General features: G+C 32.2%; 1 protein-coding gene across 1 annotated transcript; it reads right to left on the reverse strand.

Moving 5' to 3' along the window:
* Window positions 1–3,728: 3,728 nt before the first annotated feature.
* LOC128159608 (protein PRQFV-amide-like) lies at window positions 3,729–13,727 on the reverse strand. The gene is made up of 2 exons (XM_052822752.1): window positions 13,712–13,727; window positions 3,729–4,943 (listed from the first exon to the last, which is right to left on the reverse strand). Exon 2 carries the CDS (start codon window positions 4,631–4,633, stop codon window positions 4,013–4,015), a length of 621 nt encoding a protein of 206 aa, XP_052678712.1. The 5' UTR covers window positions 4,634–4,943; window positions 13,712–13,727; the 3' UTR covers window positions 3,729–4,012.
* Window positions 13,728–18,497: the final 4,770 nt, after the last annotated feature.

Here is an 18,497-nt window from a genome sequence, read left to right on the forward strand (position 1 = left end):
ACGGTAATCTTCAGCAGTGATGAGTAATCATCAAAGATACATTTCAAATGATAATTTGACGTTGTGCATGCAAAGATATTACTTGACCCTTCTTCAATTCCTATTTTTAAGTTATTTAAGGGCCTATCAAAAGCTTTATATAAATCAAACCGTATGAGATAAATAGATTTCCATTGTGGGCAAGCCTCGCGAATATATAAATACATCACTTCCACTCGTTGGATAAAGCAAATTCACGCAAAATAGATATCCTCTATGTATCATTTGATTCAATATCGTATTGTATAGTATGATAAACATTGTATTATATAGCACGATATGATATCATTAACTACTGTAAACGTTTTAATTCCACGTATCTAAAATTTCATGATTTCCTGTGTAAGTACCTTTCATGGTGTTTTTAATTTCACGGATAATCGATTTCTTATCATAGAAAAGTAAATCCTGATTGTAAAATAATCTGATGAGTGATGAATCTGCATCATGTATTTACATTATTTTCTTTTGAATAACGTAAAATTAAAGCCTTATTTACGTTAAGTGCTATGAGAATAATAAAACATGTTTGTTTCGAATGTAATAAGCACTGATGTAAAATGCACATTTGATATATTGGGCATGAAAATTAAGGAGAAAACCAACATGTAATCTGTTAGAAAGAAGTACACTTTTATAATCAATAAATATTAAAATGAACTGCTCATTATGAATGCCGATCGCAGACTACGTCATGGTTGTACAGGAGTTTTTGCCCTAAGGAGATGTCCGACATAATAATTAAGTGACAATTAGCACTGCTGTTTACAATGGCTTCGATAGGGCCGCAGAGATAAAGGTGAAACAAATATTCCGTTATAAAAATTGTATTAAATTAATGTTATACTCATACTTGCTTTTTCTAACGAATTTTAAATATACTATGATAACAATAAACAAGTGGTAACTTAATCCCCGCTCAAGCACATATGCATCTGTAATGGCGGTCTACACGGAGATGGTTAATCTCAGCGAGATTCGTCGAGACTGAAAAATTTTTGACGGACGTCTCTTCCGAATCTCAGACCAGTGCCACACAAAGTGATTCGGGAAAATTTGCCCCAACTTCTGCCGGTTGTTATGTTAGAAATACGCTGAATTAAATCATCTGCTCGCTTCAACTTTTTACTTTGAACATCCCTTTAACTCCCTATCAACATAAAATGTTAGATTCCTACCGTTAAAAGATTTATATCCCTCAAAATATGAACTTGTTTATTTTTCAATTCATTTCCACACTCATTCACATCTCCAATGCTGAAGAGTTCCAGTCAAGGTCATAAATAGACTGTTTCAAAATATGTCGTATTCGTAGTTTTACATAGAAAACTATAATAGGGCAAACAGAAACTTTATAAATGCATTTAGATGTCAAGTTATTTGCCAAAAAAATAAAATATGGAATTTATAATAAATAAAAAGGAAATATCCGGTATTTATAACTAAACCTTTTAATTTTATAATGTAATATTCATAAAATTATAAGGTTGAAACCTTTGAGTACGACATATTCTGAAACAGGCTATTTGTGACCTTGACTGGAACTCTTCAGCATTGGAGATGTGAATGAGTGTGGAAATGAATTGAAAAATAAACAAGTTCATATTTTGTGGGATATAAATCTTTTAACGGTAGGAATCTAACATTTTATGTTGATAGGGAGTTAAAGGGATGTTCAAAGTAAAAAGTTGAAGCGAGCTGATGATTTAATTCAGCGTATTTCTAACATAACAACCGGCAGAAGTTGGGGCAAATTTTCCCGAATCACTTTGTGTGGCACTGGTCTGAGATTCGGAAGAGACGTCCGTCAAAAATTTTTCAGTCTCGACGAATCTCGCTGAGATTAGGAGATGGTGAATGCACAGCTCAATATTCACGGTAGTTTAATGTTCACGGAAAACTGTCTGACCGTGAACATAGTGAAATTAAAAACACCGTAATGTTTTCCACGTCTACAGTATGACTTTCGTTTAATATGATAATGGTGTTAACATAAAGGTGACCACTCGTCTTGGTGAGCTCTGATTCTGTAATGTATAGATGATTCGTTTTACTTTTTGATACTAAATACATGTAAATTAAAAACACACACAAAAAAAGTTTGACTGATGTGGTTCGCGGGCTGTTTGTTTTATAAGAAATGTAAATCAGTCGGTGAACCATACCTTATGTCTTCCAATCTAAACATACATCATTAAAAACAGTAAGGTTTATTACCAAGAACATTATTTTGAGACTTTGGAAGAAAATGAAGATTAAATAGGTTCTCCTAAACCCAGAAATACATGTACAAGGAATTCCCCCCAAAAAACTATTTTTTTTTTTGTCTTATGAATAACTCTCTTTTTGTTAGATATTGCTTTAATTTTTAAGAAAATAACAAGTTTTAATTCTTATTTGTGCAGTTAGGTAAGAATATCAATTATGGAACCGAAAAGCCGTATTAATAGAGCTTTCCTTCCATGTTATGGTATAAAACAAACTTTATTGGTTAAAGTGTCCCGTGGAGGTTGCTGACGTGACACTTCCGGGAATACTATAGAATTTCTTGATCAGAGTAAAACTATCCACAGGCGAATTAGAAAACATCAAGTGATAAAATTGTTCAATTGAAGTCCCTGATATAACATTGATGTCGGATTGGTGACTAAATGTTAAAGGTTTTTATTTATTATTTTCCTGTTTTTATCGCTTTGTAATTTATTTCCTGTTTTTTTTATTTTACTTTTATTTTTATTTTGAAGATGGTATTGTAAAATTGTCTTTCTTTTCTTTTTTGTTTTGTAATTTTGTTTTCATTACACCCATTAGTGAAAAAAAATCAATTGATATCAATATGTGGCAACAATTCAGATTTTCTTTTTCACACGTTCCCTATTTATTACCGTAGAATTTCACAGGAACGAAAATCCATTTCTTATGGGATTTATAACGGGATAATGTGATACATCTTTAATAATTCATTATAATATGAATATGAAAATAAAAAAAACCTATCATCCAGGTACTCTTAATGTCTTTTGCAATACATGACTTCATGATTCTGAGGCCTGGGCATTTTATAATCGAGTGAATGAATGTGGTTTGGACACAAAGGTATGTATGATTATCGAAATAGTAGAAAGTTAAAGTATAGTGTGTCGTTATTGTTAATTTAAACAAGGATTTTTCGATTGATACTAACATTAAAATTGATTATGTGCTACCATTTCCCATTTTCTTTAAATACAAATGTTTTGTGTACCATAATAAGAATCATAAACTGTATCTTGTTGTCAAGTAAAAAAAAAAATACTAATAATTTTTATTGTTTTATTTTAGCACTGCTAATCAAAATATGTCTACATTCAAAAACATTTTTAAGTGATCCAAATGAGTGTACAGTTGCTTATAAAAAGCCTTACAGTATGTAATTTTAGGAATATCATAGTATCTACCTTAATGTATCTTTAAAAATGAAGCCAAATTACAATGCTAGAATACGGAAAATGAACGTATCATTTTTTTTTTATCCTCTCCTTTTCTGAAATGTAAATTTTAGGTTTTCTTAAAATTAATTTTAATTTGCGAGGAAGACCTAAAAACACATTGATTAATGCGAAAAACGACTCTGGATCCCGCTGTAACACTGTCAGGTTTCATCTATATATTTTCGCCTCGATACGAAGTAAGCGTAATAAGACATAAGATTCATTTGCAAGCTTCTATTTAATTGATTCCATCGTTATAAAGAAGAGTACATTACACAAAGTTTGAATAGTTCGTCTACAGATGGACACTATAGTGTGAAAAAACCCAAAGGGAATCTTGAAATTTCAATACAATTAACAATATTTCTCAAATAAATCATTTTATCAATGTTTTTTTCAAAAAAATCATAATATAAATGAATTTTAAAATGTTTTTGAGCAGAAATGTTTCAAAACAACAAGAGTATTTGGAATTGCTGATTCATGTAACTTACAATGTTCTGTCATCCAAGGAAATAGCGGAATCTTTTTCCCAAGAAGTATCTTGTTCCGTCTCTTTTTCCTAGAAAATATCTCGTTCTTTTTGAAGATTCGTTTTGCGAGTCCGAATTTGATGTTGCGCTGTTTGCCCGTTTCCCAAGGAAGTATCTCATTCTCTTGCCAAGAAAATAGCGCATTCTTTTCTCCAATCCAGGATTAACTTTATCAGATTCCTGTTTTTCAAGAATGTGTCTCATATTTTGTTCTAAATCATGACTGCCAAGTTCATCAGATCGTTTTGCAATGAAATATCTTGTTCTTTTTTTAGTATCTGAAAAATCACGTTTTCCGAGAAAATAGCGTAGTCGTTTGTTAACGTTACCATCAAATGCGAAACGTTTTCCAAGTAAATATCGCATGCGTTTTTCCTTGTCTCCTGTATCAGAACGTTTGCCTATAAAATATCGCAATCTTTTTTGAAAGTCGTCATCTCCGTATCGGCGTTTGTTAAGTGTTGCGAAATCCCTTTGATGGTCTATTTCCTGCGAGGAGCTCTCTATATCTTTGTCAGTTGAAATCACTTCATCAACGCAACAAACACCCAGAAATACCACAAAACTGTACAAAAATACGGGAACTCTCATTTTGTAATTGTCAGCAAAACTATTAAATTTTTTCTAACTTCTTGATTTTAGATTTTCAGTCCAAAACTAAAATCGCTTCCTAGCACATTGTTCACATAGTACTCTTTCCTTTCAATATAATTTTGAGATACAAAGTAAGCGGCACTTCAGACTTAACACAACTGATATAGAATTCCAACTCTTTATAAGATAGTTATCGTCATTGATTAAATGTGGGAAGTGGGAGGGACTGGCCTCTAAAAGTCGATTCCTGGAATCAATCAGTTGGCCCAACCAGATCGAGTTGATCCCACCTCCTCATCATGGCAGCCTGTCGATAATTACTGATAATATGTTTTGCTTCACAATGATTCAAACCAAGGAAAAGTAGACATAATTCTGTGAGATATAGCACTTCAGACATGTTTTTCATTAAAATTCAAAGGTGATAATTTGAATCTCCCAAGCCTATTCTGTTGTTGACATAAATACGCGTTGTATACTGCATCAGTAGTTTACCTTTTGATTATTATATTATGCAGCTATTCAAATTCAAAACTCTTGCCTTTTTACAGGGTAAGTGCTGTTAGAATTTAGAGCACAAACTAGTATATATTGACATTTATGTGCCACATTGAAAATTATTTCTCAAATCGAAAAAATATCAGATTTCTTTTACTTCTGTTTCAACAGACACAGTAGATCAAGAGAGAGAGAGAGAGAGAGAGAGAGAGAGAGAGAGAGAGAGAGAGAGAGAGAGAGAGAGAGCTATTGAATGCTGGCTTCCACCTATGCTTTGGTCCTCACTTATTTTCGTAGAAACTATTAACGTAACTGAATGATACATATGTCATTCTTCACGTCGTCCATTTTCTCATTTTGTCATAGACTGGAAAAATCTATTTTGTCCTTGCTACGGAGAACAAAAATTAAAATGTCATAAAATTTGATATGCCATCAAATTATTGATCATCACTTATCTTGACTTTACACTCAAATGACAATTAAAGGTTCTCCAAAAATCTTATCAAAAAAGATTTTCATAATAAGGATTACCCATGATATTTTAAAATTTTTATTGCAAATTTAAAAATGGTTAAAAGCAAAAATTTCAATAACTAAATTAATATATATATATATATATATATATATATATATATATATATATATATATATATATATATATATGTGACTATATAAGTGAAAAAAAATTATACAAATGTAAAGTGGGGTTTGGGATAGCATTGATAATATTAGCCTAAGGGTAGAAATATTTGCCGGACGCCAAGCAGAGGGCAATATATTCGTTCCAAAGGAGCTAATATAATCAATGTTACCCGGAAATACAGTCATAATTTACTTTGTTAAATGAAGAAACAAATATAAATTTAAGAAAAGATTTGGAAACAGATCGCCGCAATTTCCTCATCTCAACATAGAATTTACGAATTCAATTTCGCGCAAATTAAATAATTTCCAAAATATCGTCGGCATCAAAAGGTAACTGATGATATTCCGCCGCCCGTAGGAATTAAGTTACAGATGTTCTACCTGATTTTACTGCACAATAATAGACGAATCCTTATATCCGTTATGATAGCAAACACTTGCATTGTACGTCCGTTGTTTACTTGCCTTGATTGATTGCCTATTATGACGTCATCTTGTTTTGGAGTCGCGAAGAGTTCTTTACTCGTCTTCACCGTTTACAAATCAACGAATCAGAAGCGATTAATTGAAATAGAGGGAATTTTCTTTAGTTATTATTCCTAGCGGTCAATGTTAAAATAAACTTTTCGGACGAGCTAATATTACAATTATCAACTATACGTCTATTTGTAGAGAGTATACTACTGAATATAACAATCAAATTATTGTGAGCTTGACACAGAAAATATTTCAGTTTAATTTTTCAAAAGTTAATTGAAACTGGCAAAACTCGTTAATCAAGGACCTCTACATCGATTTTCTTGTTCATCAAGCAAACGATTCTTAAAACAACAAATGATAAAAGTTGTTTAAAGGTTATATGACCTTCATGACCTTCCTTCAAGCAGAGGGTAATGACTGATATAGGTGTACATAAAGCACAGGGAAATTCACATTATTAGAGCTCCACCTCCGCCCCGGCCGGGCTTGAGCCCACGACCTCTAAGTCCCTCTTTCCTGGCAGTGAGCGGCCACCGCGCTAACCATTCAGCCATCTAGGAAAGACAAAAAATCTTGCTTTCGATGACGAACGGAACCTAGCGCGCTGATTGCTTACTACATGGTGGTTTCAGATACAGGTGGAATACATTTAAATGACAATTTGAGAGGATCGGGCGATACAAAGTGCATAGATATATACATATACACAAACAGTGCAATAACTCTAAAAACTGACATGTGATATAGATATGCATAATGCGCAGGAAAATTCACTATTTTAAAACTCGGCCAGGGCTTAAACTCACTTTTGGAACCCACTCTCCTAGCAATGAGCGGCCAAGGCAAAAAATTTTGCTTTTGATGACGAACGAAACATTATATGTATATATCTATGCAATGTGTATCGTTCCGATCCTCTCAAATTGGGACAAGAATAATACCATTAAATTTTTTATGCGATTTAGTTCTGGTACCGTTTCTTTACTTGTCTCATACTTTCTCTAGAACACGCTACCTACCTCGGAAAATCAAGTATGTTAAATTTACATCGCGATCGAGAGGCGCCATTTTTGCATGTAAACAAACTGCACCACTTCACTTTACGTCGCTAGTGATTGTGTTTAAAAGACTACCAGATAAAAGTAAAGAGACGATATCAGTAGTAAATTACATAAGGAATTTAAAGGTACTAATTGTTTTCACAGACTTCGTGTAATAATAAGGTTAATCAGTCCAAAACTAAGGCATGTTTTTGTGCGCAATAAATACACAATTTTTCAAAGGGTGGCATTGTGGCTCTTAGTTTGTATATCCAAATTTTTTCAGACTGGGAGCTACAGAACTGCAGCAATGTACATATATTTTTGAAATATCTCTTTTTTAGTCTTTCTCAATGAGGCATTCGCCTACACTCAAATTTCATTAATATACTTAACATCCGTGTTTTAGTTCAAAATAAAAAAAAAGATAATAAAGTTTCCCATAAAAATGTCAATAATGTTCACTTAAAATAATCATAATCATTAAAAAAAATATGAATTGCTTCCTGGATGTTATTTTTTACTGTTTTCGAAATCAAAAGTTTTCAACATAACCAGCGAAAGCACATTCGTTTAGTTATTTACACAAAGAAAACCATTAAATTCTTTCATCGACATTTTAGTGAAAATGTGTTCATTATTTGAGAGAGCTCTTGTATGGAAACTATGTTTGGTAATAGCAATGATAACAGACTTCATATTTAAAAACTTATTCTATTAGAACAAAACCATACAGTTGCATGACTTATGATTTTATAAACATGTTCGTCAACTACCAATACCAATTTGTGTACGTGATTTTTTTCTAAGATATGACGTCAATTTATGCAATTATTCACCGTTATTGGGAGAGGATCAGAAAATCTTGGTGAGTACGCACTGTATAAATATTTTTTATAAACATACCTGTTCCGGAATACAGTGCCTCGATGCATTTGAAATGTTTTGTGTGGTTTTTCGTTCTTGTAAACCTTTGCCGAGTTCCATTTTTTGTGTCGAGTTATGCCAGGGACTTAATCAAACGACGATGAAAAGGTTCAACAACACACTGTACATGTAATACATGTCTCACAAATGAATTAGATTCTTTCTGTTAATTTCTGTTTTATTTGTTAATTGTCATTAGATTAAAAATATCCTATTTAAATTCACGGCAGACAACTTCCTTCCGTTCACAGCTTACATGTTAGTTTGGCTATGGGAGTTGCAAAAGTATCGATTCCCTCTGGCAAATTAACCGGCATCCAACAAAGTGACTGAAGTTATAAAAATATGCAAAACTCAAACGTAATTTGGTCACTCTCAATGGGACCTGTTTTTTTTTAAGTCAGGAGAAAAATAATCAGGAAGGAAAATGGGAAAAACCCTGAAGCATTCTTTCACATCTCGCAAATGTTTAGATAAAGTTTTACATAGAAACACTTCAGATCTATCAGACTGTGCTTATGTGTTAAATACATATATAAAAGTTTTTAGCGTTGGTTATCAAATTTTATCATTTTACATTTATTTAATATTTATAAGTAAAAATGTCAATTAAATTAAATACATTGTTTGACAATCTCATTTTCACAGCGAGGCCAGGTCAAGGTCATTTTCTTATGGACAAGAAAAACAGATGTAGTCATTTAGTTTTCACAGTGGTAGTATTTGGTCACTGGTAGATGACTCCAAAACATTTCAGCCCCAAAATATGATAAATGAATAACAAATTGCAAACTGCGTTCTTGAATGCAATAAACCCTTGAATTGGGATAAGCGAACTGCTTTTCTATACTCGATCGTCTATTACCTTTAACCTATAAGAAATAATATCATATGTGATGATCGACCCTTAAATCTTACTTTTGAATATTAAATTTTAAAAATGTACAGTCAAACAGCCCTGATTTTTTGTCTGAAAATCTTTTGTAACAATATTTTGAGATGCAAATAATGTGTTTATACTTTAAAACTTTTACTTGACTTTTAAAAATAATTAAGAAATGAGTATTCTCATGTTTGTCTGTGAATATATCACGAATCTCAGAAAACCAGTAAAGACTCTTTTCTTACACAATCTATGTTTAAAGTTATGCACTTTGACAATTTGCAATATAATTATGCAAACACCTGTTGTGTAAATTGCAACAGTGTTGATTCATTTTTTTTTTAAATTTTGTAACACTGCCGTCCATTACTTCTCTTCTTTCTAAAAGGGTTAAAAAGTTATAAATAACTGCAATTACGCTTGTGGGTCTATTTTATATATGTATCTATACACTTGTATTCATAATCATAATTCCTTTGTATTTCTTTATCATACTGCTATACATATACATCTATACTACTATATTAAAATAATAAACTCGAATTTTTGGTCTTTAATACCGATAAATCGGAAGAATACTGTCTTTTGTTTTATAAATTCTAAACGTCATTTGTACTTGAAGATTACCAATTTGTTTAGTTTTTTCTCAGTTAAGCTTCGCTAATTAATAATCAACGAAAATTCCTCAAAAAATCCCGGAAATCATCTGTATTTTTTGGATTTTACAATCTTGCGCTTGCGCAATACATTCACGCTAACAGGATCTTTAGATTATGTTTCCACATATTTGCAGGAATAAACTCAGAAAAGACAATACAAATACGGGTAAATTTTCATTGGAAATTTGCTTTATATTCTGTTCATATATATATATATATTAATGACTTCTTATGAGAGAAAGTATAAAATAACAAAATTAATATACATTTCAACTAAGTACTTACTTTTGTCTTAGTGATGACAAAAAATATTTGATTACATGCAAAAAAATTTACATTTTATTTCTTAGGAGAGTGAAGATAGAATATTTTTTATCGTAAAAATGAATAATGTCCTACAGACCAAGTTTAACGATAGAATGCGTTCCGTGTATTGTCTCTGTAGTAAAGAAAATATGTGTACGTTGGTGAAAAAGTGTTGAATTCTTTCATTATATGGATCATAATTTTTTAATGAAAGGTATTTACAGTCTCAAAAAGGTTTATTATGATGAATTTGACTGTTATTTTCAAGGCAGCTTCATTGATTTTCTCCAAAATCGTTCCGGAGCGAATCTGCAATTTTCTGCTACATTACGGGTATATGGAAGGCATTCTAACTGTGGTGTGGCCCTTTCCCCTAGACACAGTTAGATTATTCAAACTAAGGAAAGTGTAGTGAAATTAATAGTATTATTGTAGGCTTATAGCTTTGTTATGTAAATGTCAATGATCCGGTGTGTCAATGTATCTATTTCGTAAATGTCCGATATGCAATGTCAACCCGTGCACGCACGGGTCAGTCTAGTGTACATGTATGTTTTTGTTAGCTCTCTCTCTCTCTCTCTCTCTCTCTCTCTCTCATACCGAATTTAGATGTTTAGATAAAAAGAAAATATCTCTCTCTCTCTCTCCATTTTTTTCACGTATGCTTTTGTAACTATGCTATATCATGAATGCATTAATGTACTTCTTACGATTTGTTTTCTTGTTTTAATATTTGTTTATCTGGCGACTAAATGAATACTAAATCAAAATAGTAGTTGAGTTGAAATTAAAAACTTCATGTATGTTTGCAAAACAAAATATACGGGACACCGAATAGAAATTTCATTTCTCCATCTCTTTACGCTCTGTGTCATTTCCCGGTAATGAAAACGAAGCAGTTTGCATCAGATTACCGGCCGTCAAAACCCGAGTTCCCGAGGATTTCTATTAAAAATCAGTTTAGTTGCAAGAGAAGAATAATGTTTCAAAGGATGCCTGGGTCTTTTTTTTCTACTAATGGCTTATTACGGTTAATAGATGTTATTGCATGGAATAATTGAAACATTCATTTACGGTGTACAGGATCAATAATGACGGAAGTTAACAAATCAAACAGTTCATTTACAACTTATTCATCGCAAAACCCAAGTCCATTAGTCCAGTAGTTTTAGACAAATCGCTCTTTTCTCAAATCTACGTTAAAAGTAAAATAATGATGACTCTCTGTCGGGACCTTGATAATGTGTGTGTGTGATATTTGAATTGAATACTCACTGATCTAACTAGCCAAAATGTAGTCTAGTATATAACTCTTGAAACCACACACACACACACACACACACACACACACACACACACACACACACATATATATATATATATATATATATATATATATATATATATATATATATATATATATATATATGGGATGTCAAATCGGTCAACTTTTAGTACTTGGTTACTCGGACGTTTTTCCGATCGAGTACCCGGGTACTCGGTAAAAGTGTAAATTAATATGAACAAGTACATTGATAACTGTAAAACCTTGTGATTTAACATGTTTGTCGTTCCCCCCGTATACGATAAGTTTACTTCGCACAGCTGACATTTTACGTTTTTTGAATCTTCAGTTCTTTTTAAATATTTCCAGACCTTTGAAGTCGGTGGCTTTATATAATAGACTATATAAACGATGTTCAGTGAAAACAAATCATTAAGCCAAAAATAAGGGTAGAGGACAGCCAAAGGTGAGAAAAGCTAGGTAACAGGTGCTTTGTCACGATAATTACTATATAAACACTGCCACAGGCGATAACGGTCATTTAGCATATTAAGAGGCGTAGGAAATCCTTATTACTGTATGTACAAGTGCAATGGACATTTTAAGTTTTAAAACCGATGTTTTAATGCATTATTAAATAAACTTAGAAATACAAAAAAATATACATCCGAGTAACCGAGTACTGATTTTAGTATTCGATACTCGGACGTTCGATCGAGTACCCGGTTAACCGGGTACTCGTTGACATCCCTAATATATATATATTACATTGTACATGTACTAAGACTACATCATATTCGTAGGGATATATATATATATATATATATATATATAATATAATATATATATATATATATATATATATATATATATATATATATATATATATAGTAACTGAGTGTAATTAATTACAAAATTTGATGTAATTGAAAGTATTCTGTTATTGACCAAATTTTAACTAAGTGTATTGTAATTTACTATTAATTCATTGCCTTAAAAAGGCATGTTATTTATATTACTTCTTAATTACTATTACGTCTAATGAATAAAAAAGCTACATGTCAACTGTCCCCCCCCCACTTCCAATAGTACGTACATATAAGTATTAAAAAAATCAAATACTATGTGAAGTTATATGCATTTCACGATTTCCTTCTTATTTAATATACTGTAGTTTGTTATATCAACTTATTCAATAATTGACTATTTAATCATGAGGGTCCCAAATTTTAAATATCACCGTGTAAAATATTTATCAATTTGTTAAAGATGCATGGTCTCGATTTTGTCAAATTTCAGTTTTTATTATTTACAGTGCTTTAAGAATACACTTCTAATGATCAATTGAATCAAATTTGATCGTTAAGTTATAAGCAAGATACAGAGCTCACAATTCTTTGTCATGTAAACAAGGCTCTTGTCCCGTTTTTGTTTACATATGTTCAATAAACCAGTAATAAATCTTTTTTCAAGCTGACTTGTCTATCTTCTACTTCATTTTAAGCATAAATAAATAGTTCCTACGTTAAACACATTCATTTTAGGTCTAAAATATGAAATTTCACTTCAACATTCAAAATGTAAACAAAAGCTTTGTTTACATACATGTAGCAAAGAATTGTAAGCTTTATAACTCGTTATAACTCAACCAATGACACTAAAATTTTGGTTGCCTATTAAAAATGCCTTACTGAAGCATTGTAAAAATTAAAATTGGAAAAATAATTTTTTGTAAAATCGTGACCATGCCCCTTTAAAGGCCATATTATTTTGATGTTATGCCTCAATTTCTTTTCCTCTCTATAAAATTTGATAACCTTATTGAAATAATTAATGTTTCCAATTATTACTGAGTTTGATAAAAAAAATATCTATTTATTTTACAACAAATCAGTGTTTCAATACAATTTCAATTGTATAAACTATTAAGTCATGCTTTTTGATCTAAAGCTATGGCTTCAAATGGATTTTAAGTTTTTGTTGTCAAATCTGTTTACACGGTGGATTACTGTATTGACCAATAGATGTGACTTGTGTTTTGATAACAATCACGGTCTAATTTCTACCCCAGGTTTCTGATACCCGGGATTTTCTGTCTTTTTCTTAATCTGAAATAATGACCAAGGCTTCTTTAATAATGAGAGTAATTATCTGTTAAAGCCTTGTTATAAACTTAGAAAGGGATTAAGGAATTAGAAATCCTATCTATGCAAATAACTCATTAAAGTATAAAATTTTCTGTAATCAAAGGCATAAGTGAACATGTACCTGCCTATAAAAACAAACAAAACTACAACGATTGCTACAAAAATTCTTAAACATAGTATTAAAAGACACATCAACACTTACACATTGTTCTGCGAACAACTGGTCATTGCAAATACAGCGAAGCACATAGAAGCGTTTCATGGGCATTTCCTCCAGAAAAGTTTATACGTAATGTTTTGACTGACCTTTGCCCAATCAGATCGCAGCTGGGCGGAGTTAAGACATTGCCGCTCGTGACTTGAAAGAGAGAGAGAAAGAGAGAGAGAGAGAGAGAGAGAGAGAGAAAGAGAGAGTTAAGTAAATTATAAGTAGTGCCGATGAAGAAATAATAATTAGTTATAAACTAGCAAACATATTAATTTAGGTCTGTATATAAAAATTACATGTATATCCTATATTGGTATAACTTTAAAGCGTTTTAAAGATCGATTGTGAAAATTTCTTTGGCCGTCGACATGTACATGTATAAGTAAGCTAACCAACTAAATTTCCTGGCATGGAGTCTGAGGATACGGGCGGGCATTAAATATTTTGAAATGCGAACGAATGATATGATCACTAATGAATTTAAATGTAGTGAAAAGGAAAGGCAACACAGGCGGATGCTTAGTGGAAAAAAAACAATGGCAGACAAATTCGTCCTAAGGTAAAGAATGTTTCACACTGAGTAACCATGAAGAAAGTTTTTATACAAGGCAAATTTACAACCTATGTTTAATTCCAGTAAGATTCGGCATACTTTGATTAGAATACTAACGGTAACACTTGTAATGAAAACAGTTTCTTAAATATTCGTACTGTCTTCGATGTTCGACATTACCTCATCCCATTATCTACATACAGACATCGTTGTTCCCTGGTTAAAGAATTTCAAAACACTTGAAAGCTACATAAATTTATGAGATATACTAGACCTTGATTTGTCAATTTTTTTTATCTGTTGTTGATAGATAGTTAGCTCATCTGTGTCATCTATAATTTACTCCACTAACCAGTTAACTCTCTCTCTCTCTCTCTCTCTCTCTCTCTCTCTCTCTCTCTCTCTCTCTCTCTCTCACACACACACACACACACACACACAAACGAAGTCACAAGCGGTAATGTCTCAACTCCGCCTTCTACGATCTGAATGGACAAAGGTCAGTCAGAACAATACATAACAACTTTTCTGAAGTGAATGCCCATTAAGCGCTTCTATGTACTTCGCTGTAATTAAAAATATTTCGAGGAAAATAACCTTTTAACGTACAACTTTAAATTTGTGCAAATAATATTTACTCTAAACCGGTCACGTGACAATATCCGGAATGTGAAATGGCAAATTTACAAATGTTGAGTAATTTAGCTTTCTAAATGTCAAAAAGACACAAGAGTCATAATTGGTTAATAATCCACACCTTATCTTTGAATTATCATTTAAAATGACTAATTAGTTGATTTAAGACTGATCACGCCATGCGCGTTTTTTTTTCGGAAGGAATTCACAAAGAAAGTAAGTTAAAATATTTTTTTACTTATTATGAAATTAACAGAATAAAATAGATTTACCAAATCAAAAGTTTGTAAATGATAGTTAAAAAGCGATTATATCTGAAAACACAGGTGTGTTTAACTTCAGATTTATCCATTGTATCGTTAGGAAATAAGAAATATCGCTGAATGTGACAGTTGAAGTACATAATCAAAGTACTGAAAGTATTGTTAGACGGTGGTGCCGTTTGAAAGTAGCATATTATATGTATGGAAATTATTGTTGTCGAAAATCCACAGCCAGCAACTCATACATGTACTAGCACAACTGGTCGTGAGTTACTCACATGGATAATTATGTGGAAATCGTAGCTGTGTTCACAATCCACACTTTACAAATGTTCAGTCTCTTTATCGTCATCTTTTGGGGAAAACCCATAGATTTATCACAGTAGCCTTTGTAGTATAGAAGTTTGTATCTATATGTTTGTATCTATATGTTTGTATCTAGACTATATCAGTTGACACTAAAACTCCGTTTGAATGACTCATTAAATATGTGGGTTGCTACCACATATTGAATGAATAAATCAAATCCAAAGTGATATTTCATCACCAAATATTTGATTGTATAAAGAAGGGAATTTTGTTTTTTTCCCTTTTGACCTTTGGTTGACCCCGCAAAGGGGGACAACTTTTGAAAAGTGTGGATTGGACTATTGTGCTTTAAAGATACTGTAGATTTCTCAAAGTAACGAGAACAAATAAAGCTTTGGTATGATAAAATACTTATCAGGTTTTTACTGACTATTTGGGCATACATGTAGTATGTTTATTGTCCCTCTCGACAGCATTTTTTCTCAATTTCTTCACGGGAAAAAGTTGCATCATCACACTTGTTTGTGGACCATCACACTTGCTTTTGTCCTCATAGTCAGTTATACATTTAGGTGTACAGAAAACGGAATGGTTTGCAAGAACCTGTTTGATAAAACTGGTATTGCTTTTGGAACGCACGTCATCATGAAACAGAAGAGTCAGTCAATATTTTATCTTCGACTGTAGTGGATTATTTCCATTTGCTCACAACGAAAGTGAATAAAAATTTGAGAAAAAAATATACAATATTCAGTCGCGGCAGTTTCATTAATCAACGTTTTAAAGTTCAGTTGTCTTATTGTATTTAGCTATAGATTTATTCAAATCATTTGTATGAATTTGGGAAAGTCACATGTATATTTAATCGCTTATCGGTACACTTTAACACGCATAATTTACTTGCTACATTAAACTTTTCTAGTAAACTTACAAGAAATATAGATTAATTATTCAAAATAAGTTTTTAAAAACACCAAACAAACAAAATCCAAGTTAAACGCATGTTTTTCTGACCGTACAGCTGTCTATATAAATTCATTTTATTTTTTGCATGTACTATAGTCTATACAATCGATCTAGGGTCCGCAAATCCCGGCAGTATTTCCGGAAAGCTATAGTTCTGTAGCTCAGCAGAACACTACAGTCATCTATGAAGCACCTTTAGTTACCTTTTACCGTCACGTTTCATTATTTATCGCAAATATAGCATGGAAGTATACGCTACGGCCGATGTAGCATTTCGCTGAGTGATGACACTTTCTAACCGGTGTGTATTTCGATTGCGAGTCGCAACAAACTGGCGCAAACTGGAAAGCTCATAATAGAGTTGTACTCGCGAGTTAAAAATTATTTGAGAACAAAAGGGGCGATATTTACGTACATGTGTAAATAATGTTATCTGTTTGCGAAAAATCCCCCAAAACCAAAGAAAAGGTTTTCTAGCAGAGACGGGCACATATGAATTAAAGTCACAGATTGTACTTCGCTCATCAAATTGCGTTATTTCAGTTTAGTGTGAAAAATTCGTCAGAAACTGTTAAATGAACAAAATTATTATTTCTTACATTACCGTTCACAGTGTACCATAAATGTATATGGAATATTGCATGAGTTGAACCGATTTTTTTTTCTCACAAAAAAAAAGCTAGCGTTTGCTGAAAATTAGAGATACTAGTACACGAGCTGACACGCCGTGAAATCCATAAGACGTTTTACAGCATGTCTTTAATCCCTTAATTGCTTACAAAAAATCTGAATTGAAAATGTTTGAAACATCGTCAAATGTTGTTTGTTTATACATGTACATGTAAAATGGCGACTTCATTTGCACGTGCGTTTTACAGTCCGAGGTCGATCGATTAACGTGTTTGAGAGAAAGTCAGCAGCAAGTAAAGCGTCAACATCAGTAGTAAATATTGTCTGATGAATATTGAGGTGCCTGTATTAAAATTAATGTTCCTATAGACTGAGTGGGTTACAAAATTAGGTAAATCACAGGATAGTCCAAAATTAAACACATTTGTACCGTAAATTTCAAGTTTTTTGTATGTTAAAAAACACATGCACACTTGTAGAAGAAAGTGTGCCATTGAAGTTCTATAAAATGTAATTTATCTAATATTCATCGTCAGTATCTGTTGTGAATTCTTTAGAATAAGCTACAACAAAATAAATATTCTGCCTCAACTAAAATTAACGCGTTGAAAATGAATGAATTTATCAATGAAGCATACTTGATGAAATATGAAATGGCAAACCTGTTTAAATAGTGTGTTTCTGACAATTGTTTACATCATAAAAAACAAGAGGCCCATGGGCCACATCGCTCACCTGAACAGCAGTTCCTTGTAACATTACATTTCGTAGCATATGCTTTTTCTATTTTAAACATTGAACCCCTTTCTTGGGACCCAGTTATGGTCCGAGGTTTATGGTTGGCTTGAACAACATAAACAGTAACATAGGAATGAAAATGTGTAGCACTGCGGTAGGACCGCACGTACACAACCTGAAAAACTGAACGTAGCAGAGTTCCACTTCAAGAGAAATAACTCTCAGACTGTACAGAACATCAAGAAAGATAACTCTTGGTTTCACAACATTAGAGTTTACACAATTTGAGGATCCTTGCATAATAATCTCACAAACTGTAGCATTATAGTTCTCGAGAAAAACTTTTTAAAAACATTTTCAATATATCTTTCTATGTTAAACTTTGAACCCCTCTTGGGGCCACAGTATTAGTCCAGGGCTAAAGTTTTAATTATTTGGAATCTACATTATTTAAGGATGCTTGCATAGTTATCTCACAAGCTGAAGCATTATAGTTCCCTAGAAAAAGATTTTTCAACATTTTCCCTCTATATTTCTATGCTAAACTTTGAACACCTCTTGGGGCCCCAGTATTAGATTGAGGTCACAGCTTTTATAATTTCGAATCTACACTATTTGAGGGTGCTTACGTAGTTATCTGACAAATTGATGCATTGTAGTTCTCGAAAAGAAGATTTTTAAACAT

The sequence above is a fragment of the Crassostrea angulata genome, chromosome 8 (genome assembly GCF_025612915.1).
Source record: "Crassostrea angulata isolate pt1a10 chromosome 8, ASM2561291v2, whole genome shotgun sequence".
Lineage (NCBI taxonomy): Eukaryota > Metazoa > Mollusca > Bivalvia > Ostreida > Ostreidae > Magallana > Magallana angulata.

Excerpts from the sequence above, each read along its gene's own strand:
- LOC128159608 (XM_052822752.1), bottom strand. The coding sequence starts at position 4,633 with ATGAGAGTTCCCGTATTTTTGTACAGTTTTGTGGTATTTCTGGGTGTT.